Source organism: Mytilus trossulus, chromosome 4, assembly GCF_036588685.1.
Source record: "Mytilus trossulus isolate FHL-02 chromosome 4, PNRI_Mtr1.1.1.hap1, whole genome shotgun sequence".
Lineage (NCBI taxonomy): Eukaryota > Metazoa > Mollusca > Bivalvia > Mytilida > Mytilidae > Mytilus > Mytilus trossulus.
In genome coordinates this window covers 82,904,859-82,919,191 of record NC_086376.1, presented here as the reverse complement: position 1 = coordinate 82,919,191, position 14,333 = coordinate 82,904,859, and the positions used below count along the sequence as shown (strand labels likewise).

The window sequence follows — 14,333 nt, the reverse complement described above, 5'->3', positions numbered from 1 at the left end:
TACCAATTTCAATGGATGTACAGCTTATGTGAATATTGAACGACATACAGTTAATTTCTTTCTTACTAAATGTACATCAAGATTGCTTGTATTACGGCAGTTGTGTATTTACTTTTCTATACACAAATCGAACATAACAATCAGTGACTAGAAGACTAAAAATTGTAATTTCAGTAGCTTAACATTGACATTACATTACCAAAATTAATAAGAATACTAACAGACAAGAAGAATAAATTATTATAGTCCACTCTTCTTCGAGTTCTCAAAGTATCCCTTAGGTAATCAGAACGTACTTTGAATTTGGAATTTATTATGAAACTCGGGTTTAGAGCTGAAGTGGGGCCACATTCACACAGTTACAGTTTTGAGTCTAATGTGTCTCATTTACATGCATTTAAACATCAATCCGGTTGCAATCTAACAACACGTGTCTTCATTGAAAATCAGAATGAGATCTGAATTTATAGCAACAATAAACTACTGCGTAATGTTTCCTTAACGTTTTGCTCTTGTTTTTCCTGAAGACTAATCAAGAATTGTACATCATACTTGACAAAAAAAAACTCGTCCCTCTTGCTACGATTTGGTATAGATTTAAGTCGAAGATGTGAACAAATGACACACTTTGAGAAACCGTCATAAGTCATTACATGTTACTATAAATTCAGATCTTATATTGACCATTCAATTAACAGGCGTGTGTTGATGTTCGTCGTTTTGTGTTCTGCCTTTTGTTTTTTTATATTTCATTATCTCTCATCAGGAGCTGTTACTTATCATTTGTCACATTTTTAAATACAATTAAGGTTTCTAGAACTTTATTCTGTCTTTCTATTTGAAACATTTCACAAACGACATTATTCCCTAGACATGCATATGGTAAAGAAAAATCTAAATTAAATTCAATTTTATAAGGACTATGCACCATGGGGAAACCCAAACTATTACAAAAGATCGATGCATTTCATGTGCAACGCGCCAGGAGTAATTTGTATGCACAATTAACTAAACATAACAACTTCGTCACCAACATAAGTGCCTTATTTAGAAAATAACCTTTTGTTTTCTCTTTCTATGAACAATTAAATTGTACAAAGGTGTTTGACACGTACAATTGCTAATTTTGTAACAATTTTATGATCGATCAGCCTGGATATGGAAACCCGCTAATTTAACAATTAAACCGATTACGTCATTAACGAAAAGGAATCAATTAAAATTACCATTTAAACATCATTTTGGAACTCAAAGCATTGTTTTTCTTCCGCAGCAAATTAAATACATTCCAAATCAAACTTTGTGTGAAAAGAAAAAAGATGACGAAAATTGGGTGATTATTCAATCATTTTAGAAACACTCATTTGAATAACAAAAATAGAAGGAATGATGAGGTTAGAATTATGTTTCCTGACATTGAACTAAATGAAAGCTCGTGAATCGATCTGATTTACATCAGTAATAACTTTATATTTCGTTTTACAAATAAAAATATCTTTAACTAATAACTTCGTATATGGTAACAGCTGCTATATGAAGTGACAACTCAGTATTTTTATTTCTCCACGTGCGTAGCAGACGATATGTTGTGCATTCCTTGTTTCCGCGCGGATTTAACTGATGATTACTACCGTGATGATTTTGACAGTGATGAAGGTATGTGAATAACTTTTTTGTGTTAATGATGATATATTCATACATATGTAAACCAATAAATATAGTACTTTCATAATCACGTAATCCATCCATTCGTCAATATACATAACATTTAAATTTATCATTTATACGCGTAAGTGTGAATGTTGTGTTGACTTCAAAGGTCGTTAACATTGGGTTTTTTTTCTTCTTTCTTAAATCACTGCAAGATACGAAAGTTTAAAGTTACATTGCTTTTTGATATTGTTTGTAATTTATTTACATTAACTTTAATTGGAAAAAAAGTCGACTCATAAACTATCCTAGCTTAATGTATATTAAAGCAAATGTTCTTCCTGGACACTCCGAAAAGTCTATTTGAAACAAACCAATGTTTTGTTGACCAATAAACACGTTCATGTACAATTCTATTTACAAGTGTACATACTACAATAAACACGTTCATGTGCAATTTTATTTACAAGTGTACATACTACAATAAACACGTTCATGTGCAATTCTATTTACAAGTGTACATACTAATTGCCTTCACAGTTTTTGTACAAAACTCTTCGAGTATTTAAAAATGGAATTCGAAGTAGCTAGGAAATATGCATTATAAAATTTAAAGAATAGTACTGTCACATATATTTGTCGTTCTATGTTTATGGTCATTGGTTATCTAGAATATTTATTGCATAGTGTTTTGTAAGTGTTGTTTTCGTGTACCTATGTTTTATATATTTTTTTTGTTATGTATAATTATCAAGTTATTTGAAGAGCATATTAAAGGTCATAACAAAATTCAAATTGTTATCAAACTGCTACTATGTCCCCGATAATAAAAATCTAAATAATATCAATATATACTCATAAACCATTATTCAGGGGAATCAAAAGAAAATCATTGTAGCTATCATTTTTATTTGGATTTAAATTACTGAACTTTCAATATATATATAACCGTAACGACATTTTAGTTTCATTTCGTGTGTTTGAAAAAAATCATTAATGCACAAGTGTGGTTTGTCGGTAGCCTTTGGTTTTGTTCACCAGTGTAAAATGTCATTGTCAATTATTCTAATAAGAACAAAACAATGGTATTGAATAACGGATTGATTTTTCATGATGTTAATAAAAATCGTCCTCGCTTCTGTATCAATAAATTTAACAAAGTTGTATGAACACTGAAAGTCTACTCGTTTGTTTCCCAACAATGAACAGGTCAAGAAATGAGACGTTCAATTTATTTACTATATAAAAGAGATTATTAACTAAATACAATGCGTAATGAAAATTAATATTTATTGACATTTCCTTTACAATAATTAATTGACGTAAAGTTTTCAAAGATCATTTTCAAACAACGGAGACCAGTTTGGAAGAATAAAATACAGGGAATTGTAGATTTGACATGTATCGTATAATTCAGAAACTCACGGATCTTCGGAACAATGCATTACAATAAAATACGCGTCCGTAAAAGAAGATATGGGTCAATTTGAAAATATAAACATATAACTGAGACAATCAAGAAATATTTTGACCTAAAATACCAAGCAGTTATTTCTATAACTATTAACTCAACAGCATAAAAACCCTCTGTAGCCTCAGTTATTTAACCAGGAATGTCGTTATCATAATAGATAGAAACAATACCAAGCATATGATTTAAATAGACGATTTTCAACTAATTGTTCCGTCATTCATTCTGATGTCTTGCGCTGTCTTACAACTTATTTTTCTGATACGATCAGACCCAATTGTCTGCTAAGGTTAAGAGTAGAATATTTTTATAATGCTAGACATCTCAGTTGTTTTTTCAATTTTCATAATCCGTATAACTGTTGAGGGCTGTATGATTACAAGATTCAGTTTGTAAAATTAAACTCTATACAATAACTGCACAAGATCTACGACTTCTTTTTACATGTATGAAACTTGCGTGGCTGAAGTTTAACCGTACAAGAAGGTCATGCTTTTCTCTTGACTGTTTATGACGTCTTTACACTAAATCCATTGGATGTTGGATGTGTACGGATTGATAGTTTCGATGCATGCTTTTTTTATTAGTTGTTAGTGGCTTTGCACTGGCAGTCAGATAACTGTGAGTACTCTCGGATTTGTTCCTAGTGTCTTTTTGTTGTCGGGATGTACAAGTACCCGGCCACGTCCACTTGTATTTTTGTTCATCTGATGATTTGAGCCCTTTTCAACTGATTTTTATAGTTCGTTCTTATGTTGTACTGTTATACCACTGTCCATGGTTAGGGAAGGGTTGGAATCCCGCTGTCATGTTTAACCCCGCCACATTATTTCTGTATGAGTCTGTCCCAAGACAGGTGCCTGTAATTCAGTAGTTGTCGTTTGCATGTGTGTTACATATTTGTTTTTCGTTCATTTATTTATATAAATAAGGCCGTTATTTTTCTCGTTCGAATTGTTTTACATTGTCATATCAGGCCTTTTTATATCTAACTATGCGGTATGGACTTTGCTCATTGTTGAAGGCCGTACGGTGACCTATAGTTGTTAATGTCGGTCTCTTGTGGACAGTTGTCTCATTGGCACTCATACCACATCTTCTTCTTTTTAAGAAAACTGGACTGAATTTTTTTTTTAGATTAGACTGTAGAACTTTTATATGCATAATGAATAGCGAGTTACAATTCGTTTACATATATTAATATTTAAAAAAGGAATATTAATGATGATGTTCCATAAATAGTTGGTAACTTATATGAAGATGCCTTATTACCACCAATGCCTCATATTATAAATTCGGTAATTTAGAACTCTCCCGTTCGACAGTAAGGTAGAAGGAGTCCGTTTGAATGTGTAATATGCATTACACTCCATTGGAATGCAGATGTTTAACCCGAGGTCGTTTTTACTCGTTAACCAGCCTTTGCAACAACGCTTTCAGGGGTGCACATAAAATTATGTGGCCAGTCGCAAATCTTTACTTTTATTTCTTATTTCTCAGTTTTTTCGATATGCAGTCAAAGTACTCCGCTTTGAATGTTAAGCATGATACTTCTGAAAAGAAAACTTTTAATTATGCTTTTTTTTCCAACATGTTATTCGCCCTAAATGCGCATACTATATTCGCATCGAACTCTAAGCCAACGATATCAATAAAGTAATGACAATAAGACCAAACAGTTCTTGACTCCTAAAAAAAATATTGCCAGATGTCAACGTTACATTATATTTATTAATGTCTTTAAAACAATAGAAGATTCTTTACCCCCGTTTAAGCATTTTTTTTCATAAGAGGGATCAAAGAACATTCATAAAGGTATTCCTGCAGTACTCTGCTTATTTTTAGAATACAGACTCTTAATAATGGTACATGTTTCTTGGTCATTAGACAACAGAGGCTATGATAATTGTTTTAAGTCATACCATAGATGAATTATTAGCCCAATTTTAAATCATACCATAGATGAATTATCAACCCAATATATATCTATATCATCACACTGACCTTTTTAGTGTTAACTTTGCGGAAATGCTTGTGGCGTTTTCTTCCGGTATGGTGTTTTTATTTAAAAAAGGAGGTTATATTGGAATTTGATGACAAAGTTTTGAATAATGCATGAAATCAATTTCTTAAACATTAGGTTTCAGAAATTCGAATAATTGTCAGACGCCGTGCTTCGGGCAAGTAATCAACCAATAATTGTCTCATAAAATATTTCTGCGGGATTCACACATTCTTCTATAACAAGCCATCAATATGCATACATCCTGTTAACCACAAAAAACTAATTACACTCCCGTCCTGTTTTCTGATATATTTAAAATCCAATACAATGCTGCAGGAACAGGAAAGGGTAAGAAGACCTGCATTTGAGACCTTGACATGTCGTTTTAAGTGCAGGTTGTTAAATTACTTTTTCTAAAGACCATGATTTATAAAGTGTAATTTTAATTGAGCTTTATCTAGTATTTTTTCAAGCATATTGAGGTGACATCAGTGACAGTTGTTATCCGTTCGTTTGACGTGTTTGAGCTTTTGTTTTGCCATTTGATAAGGACTTTCCGTTTTGAATTTTCCTTGGAGTCGGTATTTTTTGTTATTTTACTCAATTTGACACTTTGTACCTAGGTATATAAGATACAAACTTTTAATTTAAGCCAAATTACGGACACTTTCAAAGTTTGCTCAAGAAAGTTTATCTAAAGTTTTAATTGAAAGTTTTGTCAATTATAACGGTAAAACAAATAATAGATTCTCACCCTATTCTGCTAGAAACTTGTAAAATTGCAGCAAACTGTTTGGCATGTAATGTGTGTTTGTTTATCTCATTGATGGCCCCAAAGTTTAGGATGACCGATTCACGTTTCATTTACAGAGTACTATGTTGGAAATAAAAAAAAATGGAAACATAACATTTCTAAATTCTAAATAACACGCGCTTGTGAAACTGATTTCACTTTAAATGTTCATTTTGACGTTTTATTCAAATTGATTTCAAATATGTGATAGTTCATGCCAATTTTCAATAACATTTTATAGCTGTTCTGTCGATTCTGTAATTTAAAAACAGAAGTATATAGTCATTAAATGCTTTCATAAAATACAGTGCGATGATAAACTTTTGATGGTTGAAGTTATAACTTGAGACTAGGTAAAAGACAGAAAAATCTAAAACAGCGTCCTTCACATTGCCACGAACACTATTATAAAATATAGTACAAACTGAATAATAATCAGTAATACCGGCGTCACACATCAGCGCATAGCTCAGACGTACACCGGGCGTGTTAAAAAAATCATGTACGCTGCCAATACGCTTGTAATTTTGGATGCATTAATTCAACCTGTCAATCATATCTGTAACGCGTACACAACGAGCTTTAAGCGTGTATTGGGCGTACGAGAGGCGTACCTAAACGTTTATCGGGCGTTCAAGAAACTTATCGGACCATTGATAAAATATCACGTTGTGATTGGTTAAACGCCGTCACGTGGTGACCCCCTATGAGACCGTAGGGGGTTAGTAGGTTTCATAGGGGGTTCATGACGCGTTAATGGCGACGTCATCTATAAATGTTGTTGCGTTTCGTTGTTTATTTTTCAACAAAACGACGCAAAAAAAGTCCAGCGTCCGATAAATTCGTTATACGGTTAACTACTGACCCCCTACGGATCCATAGAGGGTGAATAAAATTCATAGGGGACTCGGCCTCCGGCCTCACCCCCTATGGATTTTACTAACCCTCTATGGATCCGTATGGGGTCAGTAGCGAACCATATAACTTATAGTATGGTTGCGTATGCCTGGCGTTTGTCTAACTTAGATGGAATGCACGCTACGAAGGAAAAAAGATTCTGGAACGTTTTTGAGACGCGTCCCGGTCGTACCTTGGACGTTCTATTATGGGATGTTTGTTACAAACACACATGCATACGTTTCAGTTAAGGCGCATAACGCGCTTGTGGCGTACGTATAACGTGCGTGTAGCGGAGAGGTATACGCTAGAAACATGCTTGAGCTGACTGAATTTTTTTTATGCTGCATAAAAATTTCCTCGAGTTGTAGCGTTCACCAAGCGTATACCTTTGTATTTCGACATGCTTCAAACTTATGAACGCGTGTTTAGCGATTGATGAGCGTTCCTCTGGTGTGCAACTGATGTTTACCGACTTTATCTATTTTCTCTGTACGTTTGGTGCACGCCGGTCTAAACGTCAATGTGTGACGCAGGCATAAGAATGATTTGACATAAGAAGTAACAAAAGGGGAAAGTTTCATGTTTTCATGAAAGGGATTGAAAATCAATATTTCTATCCAGTGTTAAGGTGTCAAAATCTCTCTAAATCCACATTATACCCTTCTTTCTGTCAAAACAACGGACACCAAACACTAAATGCGTATCACTTAATCTAGAAGACTGTTGTCAAATGCTGCAAACCAAATTATCTTCACTGATACCTTTCTTCACCATTTAGCTCTTTCTATCCCACTTCGCGGCGATATAACTAAGCGATTTTTAAATTTATTCAATGAAGCTATATGTAGTCAAATAAGGAAAATATTCTTAACTATTTATATTCGCGTTATATTTCTACATGCGAACGTCGCGAAAATAAATCTTTCGCAAAAATAAGTTGGTTAACAGTGATTTTAATCGTTTTCGTTTCACATTGGCCAAATGGTTAGAGGCTGATCGATGACATATAGGTGCTTACATCTTATTCATTTGGTTTCTGATGCATAGTTGTCTCATTGGCAATTATACAACATTTCTCATTTTCATATAACTTAAAGTATTAAAAAAACTCGCAATTCTCCCTTACGACAATTTATATAGCCCCCTTCTTAAATTATCCATAATTGTATTAAGCCAATTTGAAAACTAAAATCTCCTTGTGTTTCGAACGCATAATCGGTAACCACAAGTCTCTCGTACGCGTTATAGTTTAGCAATCGGCCAATATACATTTTTGTAACAGTTTGTGTGATAATACATTTGATATTTCAATTAATTAATTCGAATTTCGATTTTTATCTTGAAAAGGGCATTGGAACTTTGCTCGTGTCTTTTAATTATGCTAATATTCCTAATTTGCTTTAATCTAATACGCGACACAGTACTTGATTGAGCCACAGATAAATAATAGTTGCGGTGTATCAAATTAATGATTGAATTAGCATTCCAAACAATGATTTACATGCAAAACAAGTCTGTTGGACGCATTTCGTGTTAAGTTACCATTATCTTTTGTAAATTAAAGTTTATAAATTGTGTTTCACTTTCATGCGTTACTGACATTATACCGGAGTGCAATAATAGCAACTTCCGATTTGATTTAACTCTTGCTTATATACATGTACATGTTTAATTAATCACAATTCTTTGTAAATTTTCTAACTGATTAAAGGTTACTGTTAAATTTTGAAGAATACAAAACAGTTTATATTTTTATGACATTGACCTAATATTGTTTTTATACTGCAATTAAAATGCTACATTGATAGCTTTTTAAAGCGTAACACAAATGTCAATCTTATTTTCATCCCTTAATGAACCCCTGTTTGTGGAGATAGTGTTCCATGATGAAATTGACATTGCACAAAATATAGCTGTTATTATATTGAGAAAATTATAAACAACTACATTTTGATTGATTTTAGATTGCTAAACGCCACATTAGCACAAAAAGGCTATATCGCGGCGAAACTACATTTTGTGGTTGCAGTATAAATCCTTGGATGATTTATATATCTTTCCCTCTACATCTGAAAACCACAGTGACTCGAAGCGGTAATGATATTCAAAAAAACAATTTTGACACGTGATTATAGGGGTTTTTAAGGTAAATTAAATTTGTGACATTGACATTGAAAACAGGTTAATTGAGAGATATTTGCGGAAGAGGCAAAAACTTTAAACCAGAATGTATATCAAGCGTTACTCAAGATATTACACACAAAACAAAGTGGCAAACAACCTTGTTTCTATAGGACTACCGTGGTAAGGTTCCTTATAAATCAAGTTTTTTTGTTGTTTCTTTACTATTTTATGTCACCATAAACTTCAAGACTTTTAAAAAAAATTTGTAAACGTTTGGTTTTTGTTTCTGGTCGCTTTTTTCTTTATTGCACAGACATTTAAGCATCATGTGTTAAAACACAAGACAACATCGATTAGGTAAATAAAATGATTATATGAACATTTAATTACTGATTTATTATGGTTTCATGGAAATGAGAGAAAACAAAAGACCCATTATGGGATTAGTTCAGTCTGATGTTTATAAATCTGAGTAGAAGCACTACTTTTCAATAAAAATATGGGTGTTTAACATGTTCCTTGGGGGAAAAACTCATAAGATATATTTATAAACATTATCTATCATATTCCAAAGTATGGAAGTAGCTCTGCATGCAAGTATATATACGAGGTTCTCAAAATAAACGGTGATGCTGCACATGCACGCACACATTAAATTCTGAAATGAGTAGGGAACAATAAGGCCAACAACTAGTCAAATGCAAATGCAAATTTAACAATTACCATACAGGACCTTCATTTGCCCTATCAACAGGAAAAAGAAGTTAAAAGTATAGTTAGAAAAACAAAAAAATAAATAATTTCGTATTTGACCTTTTTCATGTTGCTATGCATCATAGTTGTTTTTCTTTCATTTCATGTACATAGATTAGGCCGTTAGTTTATTTGATTGAAGTGTTCAACATTTGTCAATTTTTAGGCCTTTTATAGCTGAATGTGCGGTATGGGTTTTGCTCATTGTTGAAAGTCGTACAATGGTCTATGGTTGTTAATTTCCGTGTCATTTGGTGACTTGTTAAGATTTGTCTCATTGGCAATCATACCACATCTTCGTTTTTAAATTTGACAGCATTAGTATAGTTTATTGCTATGTATCTACTTTGGAGTTTTATTTGAATAGTCATGGGCTTACCAAACTAATAACAAACTTAATATATGACTGAAATACGCAAGTGCACGTAACTATAAAAAGGTCTTACAAAATTGGTTTGTACTTTTGCTGTGACCAATGTTTGATTTTCGAATTACTGGATGACAACCTCTGACCAACAAGAAAGTTGCTGTCAAGATTCCAATCTGGTTCTCTCCTTATATTGTATATGTCTTATATACATGAGGCATCATATTAATATAACGTCCCGATTCAGTCTTATTTCTTTAAAAAAAAGTTTTTTTAAAAACAAAACATAGGCCAAAGAACACATATATATATTAACTAATTGCAATCGATATGATTCCATATTACCGATGGAGGAAAATTATAAACAAACGTATTTAAATTTGCTAAGAGGCGAAGTCAATGTACAACCCACATTTTATAATATATAATGCGAATATGGTGTAAACATTTTGAACCTTATGTTTGCTTTATACCATCTTCTTCGCAAGTTTATTGTTTTCTGTTTGGTATTAAATTAATAATTAAGAATTTTCGTCACATTTTCTCAGGAACTAGATTGCAAGGCTTTATATAAGTCAGCTATATCATATGATGCATTTAAAGATTCATCATTCAACATCTTTCTGTTTATCGTAAAGTATTTTGGCGGGGTATAATCAGTGAACAGAAACTCATAGTTTCACTAATTCTTTTCGTTTATGACTGGTTTACATTTAACAGCTAAAATATGATGTCTGATTATTCCAGGGGTTATTACTAAATGTATTTTTAAAGCAGACATGGGAACGTGACATGGCTGTATTGTATACCACTATCCAGGTTCTTTGTTCCGGTTTGACTTTAAAACTGTTTATTCGATTCAGTTAATTATTTTTTTAATGCAAACAAATATGCATAAATACATCTTGCACAAATACATATTAATATCGACTCATTAAAAACGATTGAAAGGCTCATTTCATTTATATAATGAGAACACATACGGGGGTAATCAATGCTTCTTTCGTTGTTTGATCATGCATTAGCATGCATTATTTGATTAAATAACATAACTTTATCCATGTTTCATTACCTGAAATAAAATCAAACATGTATAAAGAATAAATTTTAACGTCCTCGTGGGGAAACCAGTTTATGTATGAAGTGATTGTTTGGTTTTCAGATTTATCATCCTTGAATGCATAGAATTTTGCGATAGTAAACATGTAAAAAGGAAACTGTTTGATTAATCAAAATTGATTTTTAGTTATTTTTTTTGTTCATAAAAGGAATCAATTTCATATTTTGGTCTTCTTCCTGAAGCAAAACAAAATTTATTAATCGATGTTGAAAAATCTTTTAAGAGTTTTTATTACCAAATAATGACTTAGCATTATCATGATTTTGACCTCAAACCAACGTTTGTCAACGGGCAAAATTTCCAATCATGATACCATATACCAGAGATTATGTTATTTTTTTCTCTATCCGAAGTTATTTATCGTTACCTCTATGTACAAAGCATTTGTGTGTGTGTGTGTGTAAAGAAATAACCATGAAACTGATATTGATTAAAAAAAAAACTTCAGATGGCTCAACTACTACTGGTTCGAGATAGTAAACATATATTTTGGTAATTTTGCCAATTATTCGTTGTTGAAATATTTACTAGATTTTTTTTAATTTTATTTTGACAAAATTACCCACTGGGGTGGGTGTTATTTAAAGATTTTTCTTCATACGAAATAGTATTCAACACTACAGAGACAACACGAATGATTGTGCGGAAAGGCCAGGTAACTGAAAAAAAGCACAGGTCATTTATAAAAGTGATGCGTTCGGTCATTATTTAAAACAATATATTGGTTAAAAGTTTTTTTAAACTCTATTAATACATGTATCAATATATATCAGCTTTTTAAGCATATTAATTTCTTGTAACCATTGCCAAGAAAGATAATTGTTTGAGGGGAAATTCGTTTTTGAAAACATTGTATCGTCAAGTTGTTATTGATAATCCAGAAATCTTAAGCTGAAAACAAACAGTATTGTTTTAAGTCGGGAGCATGTTTAGTGGTTGTCGTTTGTTGTTTTGGTACAAATACAGTAATCGAAGGTACCAGGATTATAATTTAAAACGCCAGACGCGCGTTTCACCTACATAAGACTCGTAAGTGACGCTCAGATCAAAATATTTATAAAGCCAAACAATTTACAAAGTTGAAGAGCATTGAGGACCCAAAATTCCAAAAAGTTATGCCAAATACGGCTAAGGTTATCTATTCCTGGGATAAAAAAATCCTTAGTTTTAAAAAAAAAATCCAAAGTTATGCTACAGGAAATTAATAAAAATGACCATATAAGTGATATTCATGTCAACACCGAAGTGCTGACTACTGGCCTGGTGAAACCCTCGGGGACGAAACATCCACCAGCAGTTGCATCGACCCAGTGGTGTAAATTGTAATGAACCAGGATTATAATTAAATACGCCAGGCGCGTTTTTCGTCTTCATAAGACCCAGTAGTGACGCTCAGATCAAAATAATTATAAAGCCAAACAATTACAAAATTGAAGAGCATTGAGGAACCAAAATATCTAATAAGTTGTGCGAAATACGGCTAGGGTAATCTATTTCTGGGATAAGAAAATCCTTAGTTTTTCGAAAAATTCTAAATTAAAAACAGGAAATTTACAAAATGACCATAAATTGATATTCATCCACAAGTGTTTCTTTTTTTTTTTTTTAGATTAAACCGTTGGTTTTCCTATTTGAAATGTTTTACACGAGTAACTGATTAAATTGTCCGTTAAAGCGTGTTGTTCGGTGAAAACCGATGCTCTGTGTTGAAAGGCGTTCTTTGACCTATAATTATTTGCTTTTTTCACATTATGAATTGGATGGAAGGTTATCTCATTGCCTTTAATACCACATCTTCTGATTTCTCAGTACTGCAATGTATCCAAATTTTGAATTATCTAAAAAAAAAAAAATTATCAAAGCATGCTGACCAAAAAAATATATATTTAGCTCTCATTTCAAACTTGGCAATACATGTTCATGTAGTACTACTTGGGGATTATTCAAAATTTGGATGCAATGCAGACTGAGTACTTTTAAATCAGAAGATGTGGTATATTTATGGTTCAAATGCATTTATAAAAAACTCAATTTAGTAACTTCAGTGATGTTTGAGGACGAATAGTTTGAGAATTCATAATCCTATACAAACGTTGATTTTACTAATAAGAAGATGTGATATGATCGCCAATCAAACAACTATCCACTTACCCTCAAAAACAAAAAATTATTTTTAAATTATACCGAATATATATATTATCACTTTTCAATAAAAAAAAATTATTTTGAATCGTATATTTATGGCAGTTTCGAGGTACTACAATAAGTTTTGTCAAATATGTTGACTTCCATAAGAAAACTTCAAACACTACTGTTTTTTTTTATTGCACTGTTGTAAATCGTTTCTCATTATCCATTTGACGCCATTTAGCACACTCTTTAGACATCCCACAAGTCTCTAGTGATTTCAGTAATATTGCTTTTCTATAACTATCAGTGCATTGTCAAGTTTGATTAACCTCTAGATTTTATCATATTATAAGCAAAGACCATCAGTCATTTCAACACGATGCTTACTGAAGAACCTATTATTTGATTGCTGTAATAAAGATATAAAACTCAATTTTGTAATTGAAATGCATTATTGTCAGGGTTCTAGAAAATCCAAATTTGACATAAAACTAAGTAAGCTCAATCCTCTTGAGGGTAGTTATCATTAAAAATTAAATGTATCCAACACTACCGTTTGACGAAATTAATTTACTGCAGACTCATTTGTTTTAACTTGGCAGATTACTCAAGACTATTTCTCGTTTATGTTTCGGGTCAACATCAATCTTTAAATTTAATGTGTTTAAGGGAGTTATCTGTCGCAATTAGAAAATACCACATTTTATTATGATGGTCAAATGTTATCCAAATAATATTCAAATAACGGAAAAATGAAAGAGTGTTCCATGAACATTCTTGTTTTGAGGTATTATATATACGTTTTCAAAAATCGACTGTTTGACGGAAAAAGAGATGTTCTTGTACTTCCTAGGGAGAGTCTTGAGGGATGGGGGGATATCAAATAAATATAATATAATGGAGCTATCATTTAATTTATATTGGGCAGGGGGAATTGGATAAAAATGATTGTCCAGCATTTTTTTTATTAATTAAATCTCTGTCCTGCATTTTATTCATCACCCTGATTTTTTTAAATTT

General features: G+C 32.1%; 1 protein-coding gene across 1 annotated transcript in view; it reads left to right on the top strand.

The window, feature by feature from the left end:
• The first annotated feature begins 1,527 nt into the window (after positions 1-1,527).
• Positions 1,528-14,333, top strand: part of LOC134716136 (Kv channel-interacting protein 4-like) — a 180,024-nt gene continuing 167,218 nt past the window's right edge. The window contains exon 1 of the mRNA XM_063578924.1: positions 1,528-1,656. Coding sequence (XP_063434994.1) covers positions 1,584-1,656 — 73 coding nt within the window. The 5' untranslated portion in view covers positions 1,528-1,583. The remainder of the gene's footprint in view (positions 1,657-14,333) is intronic.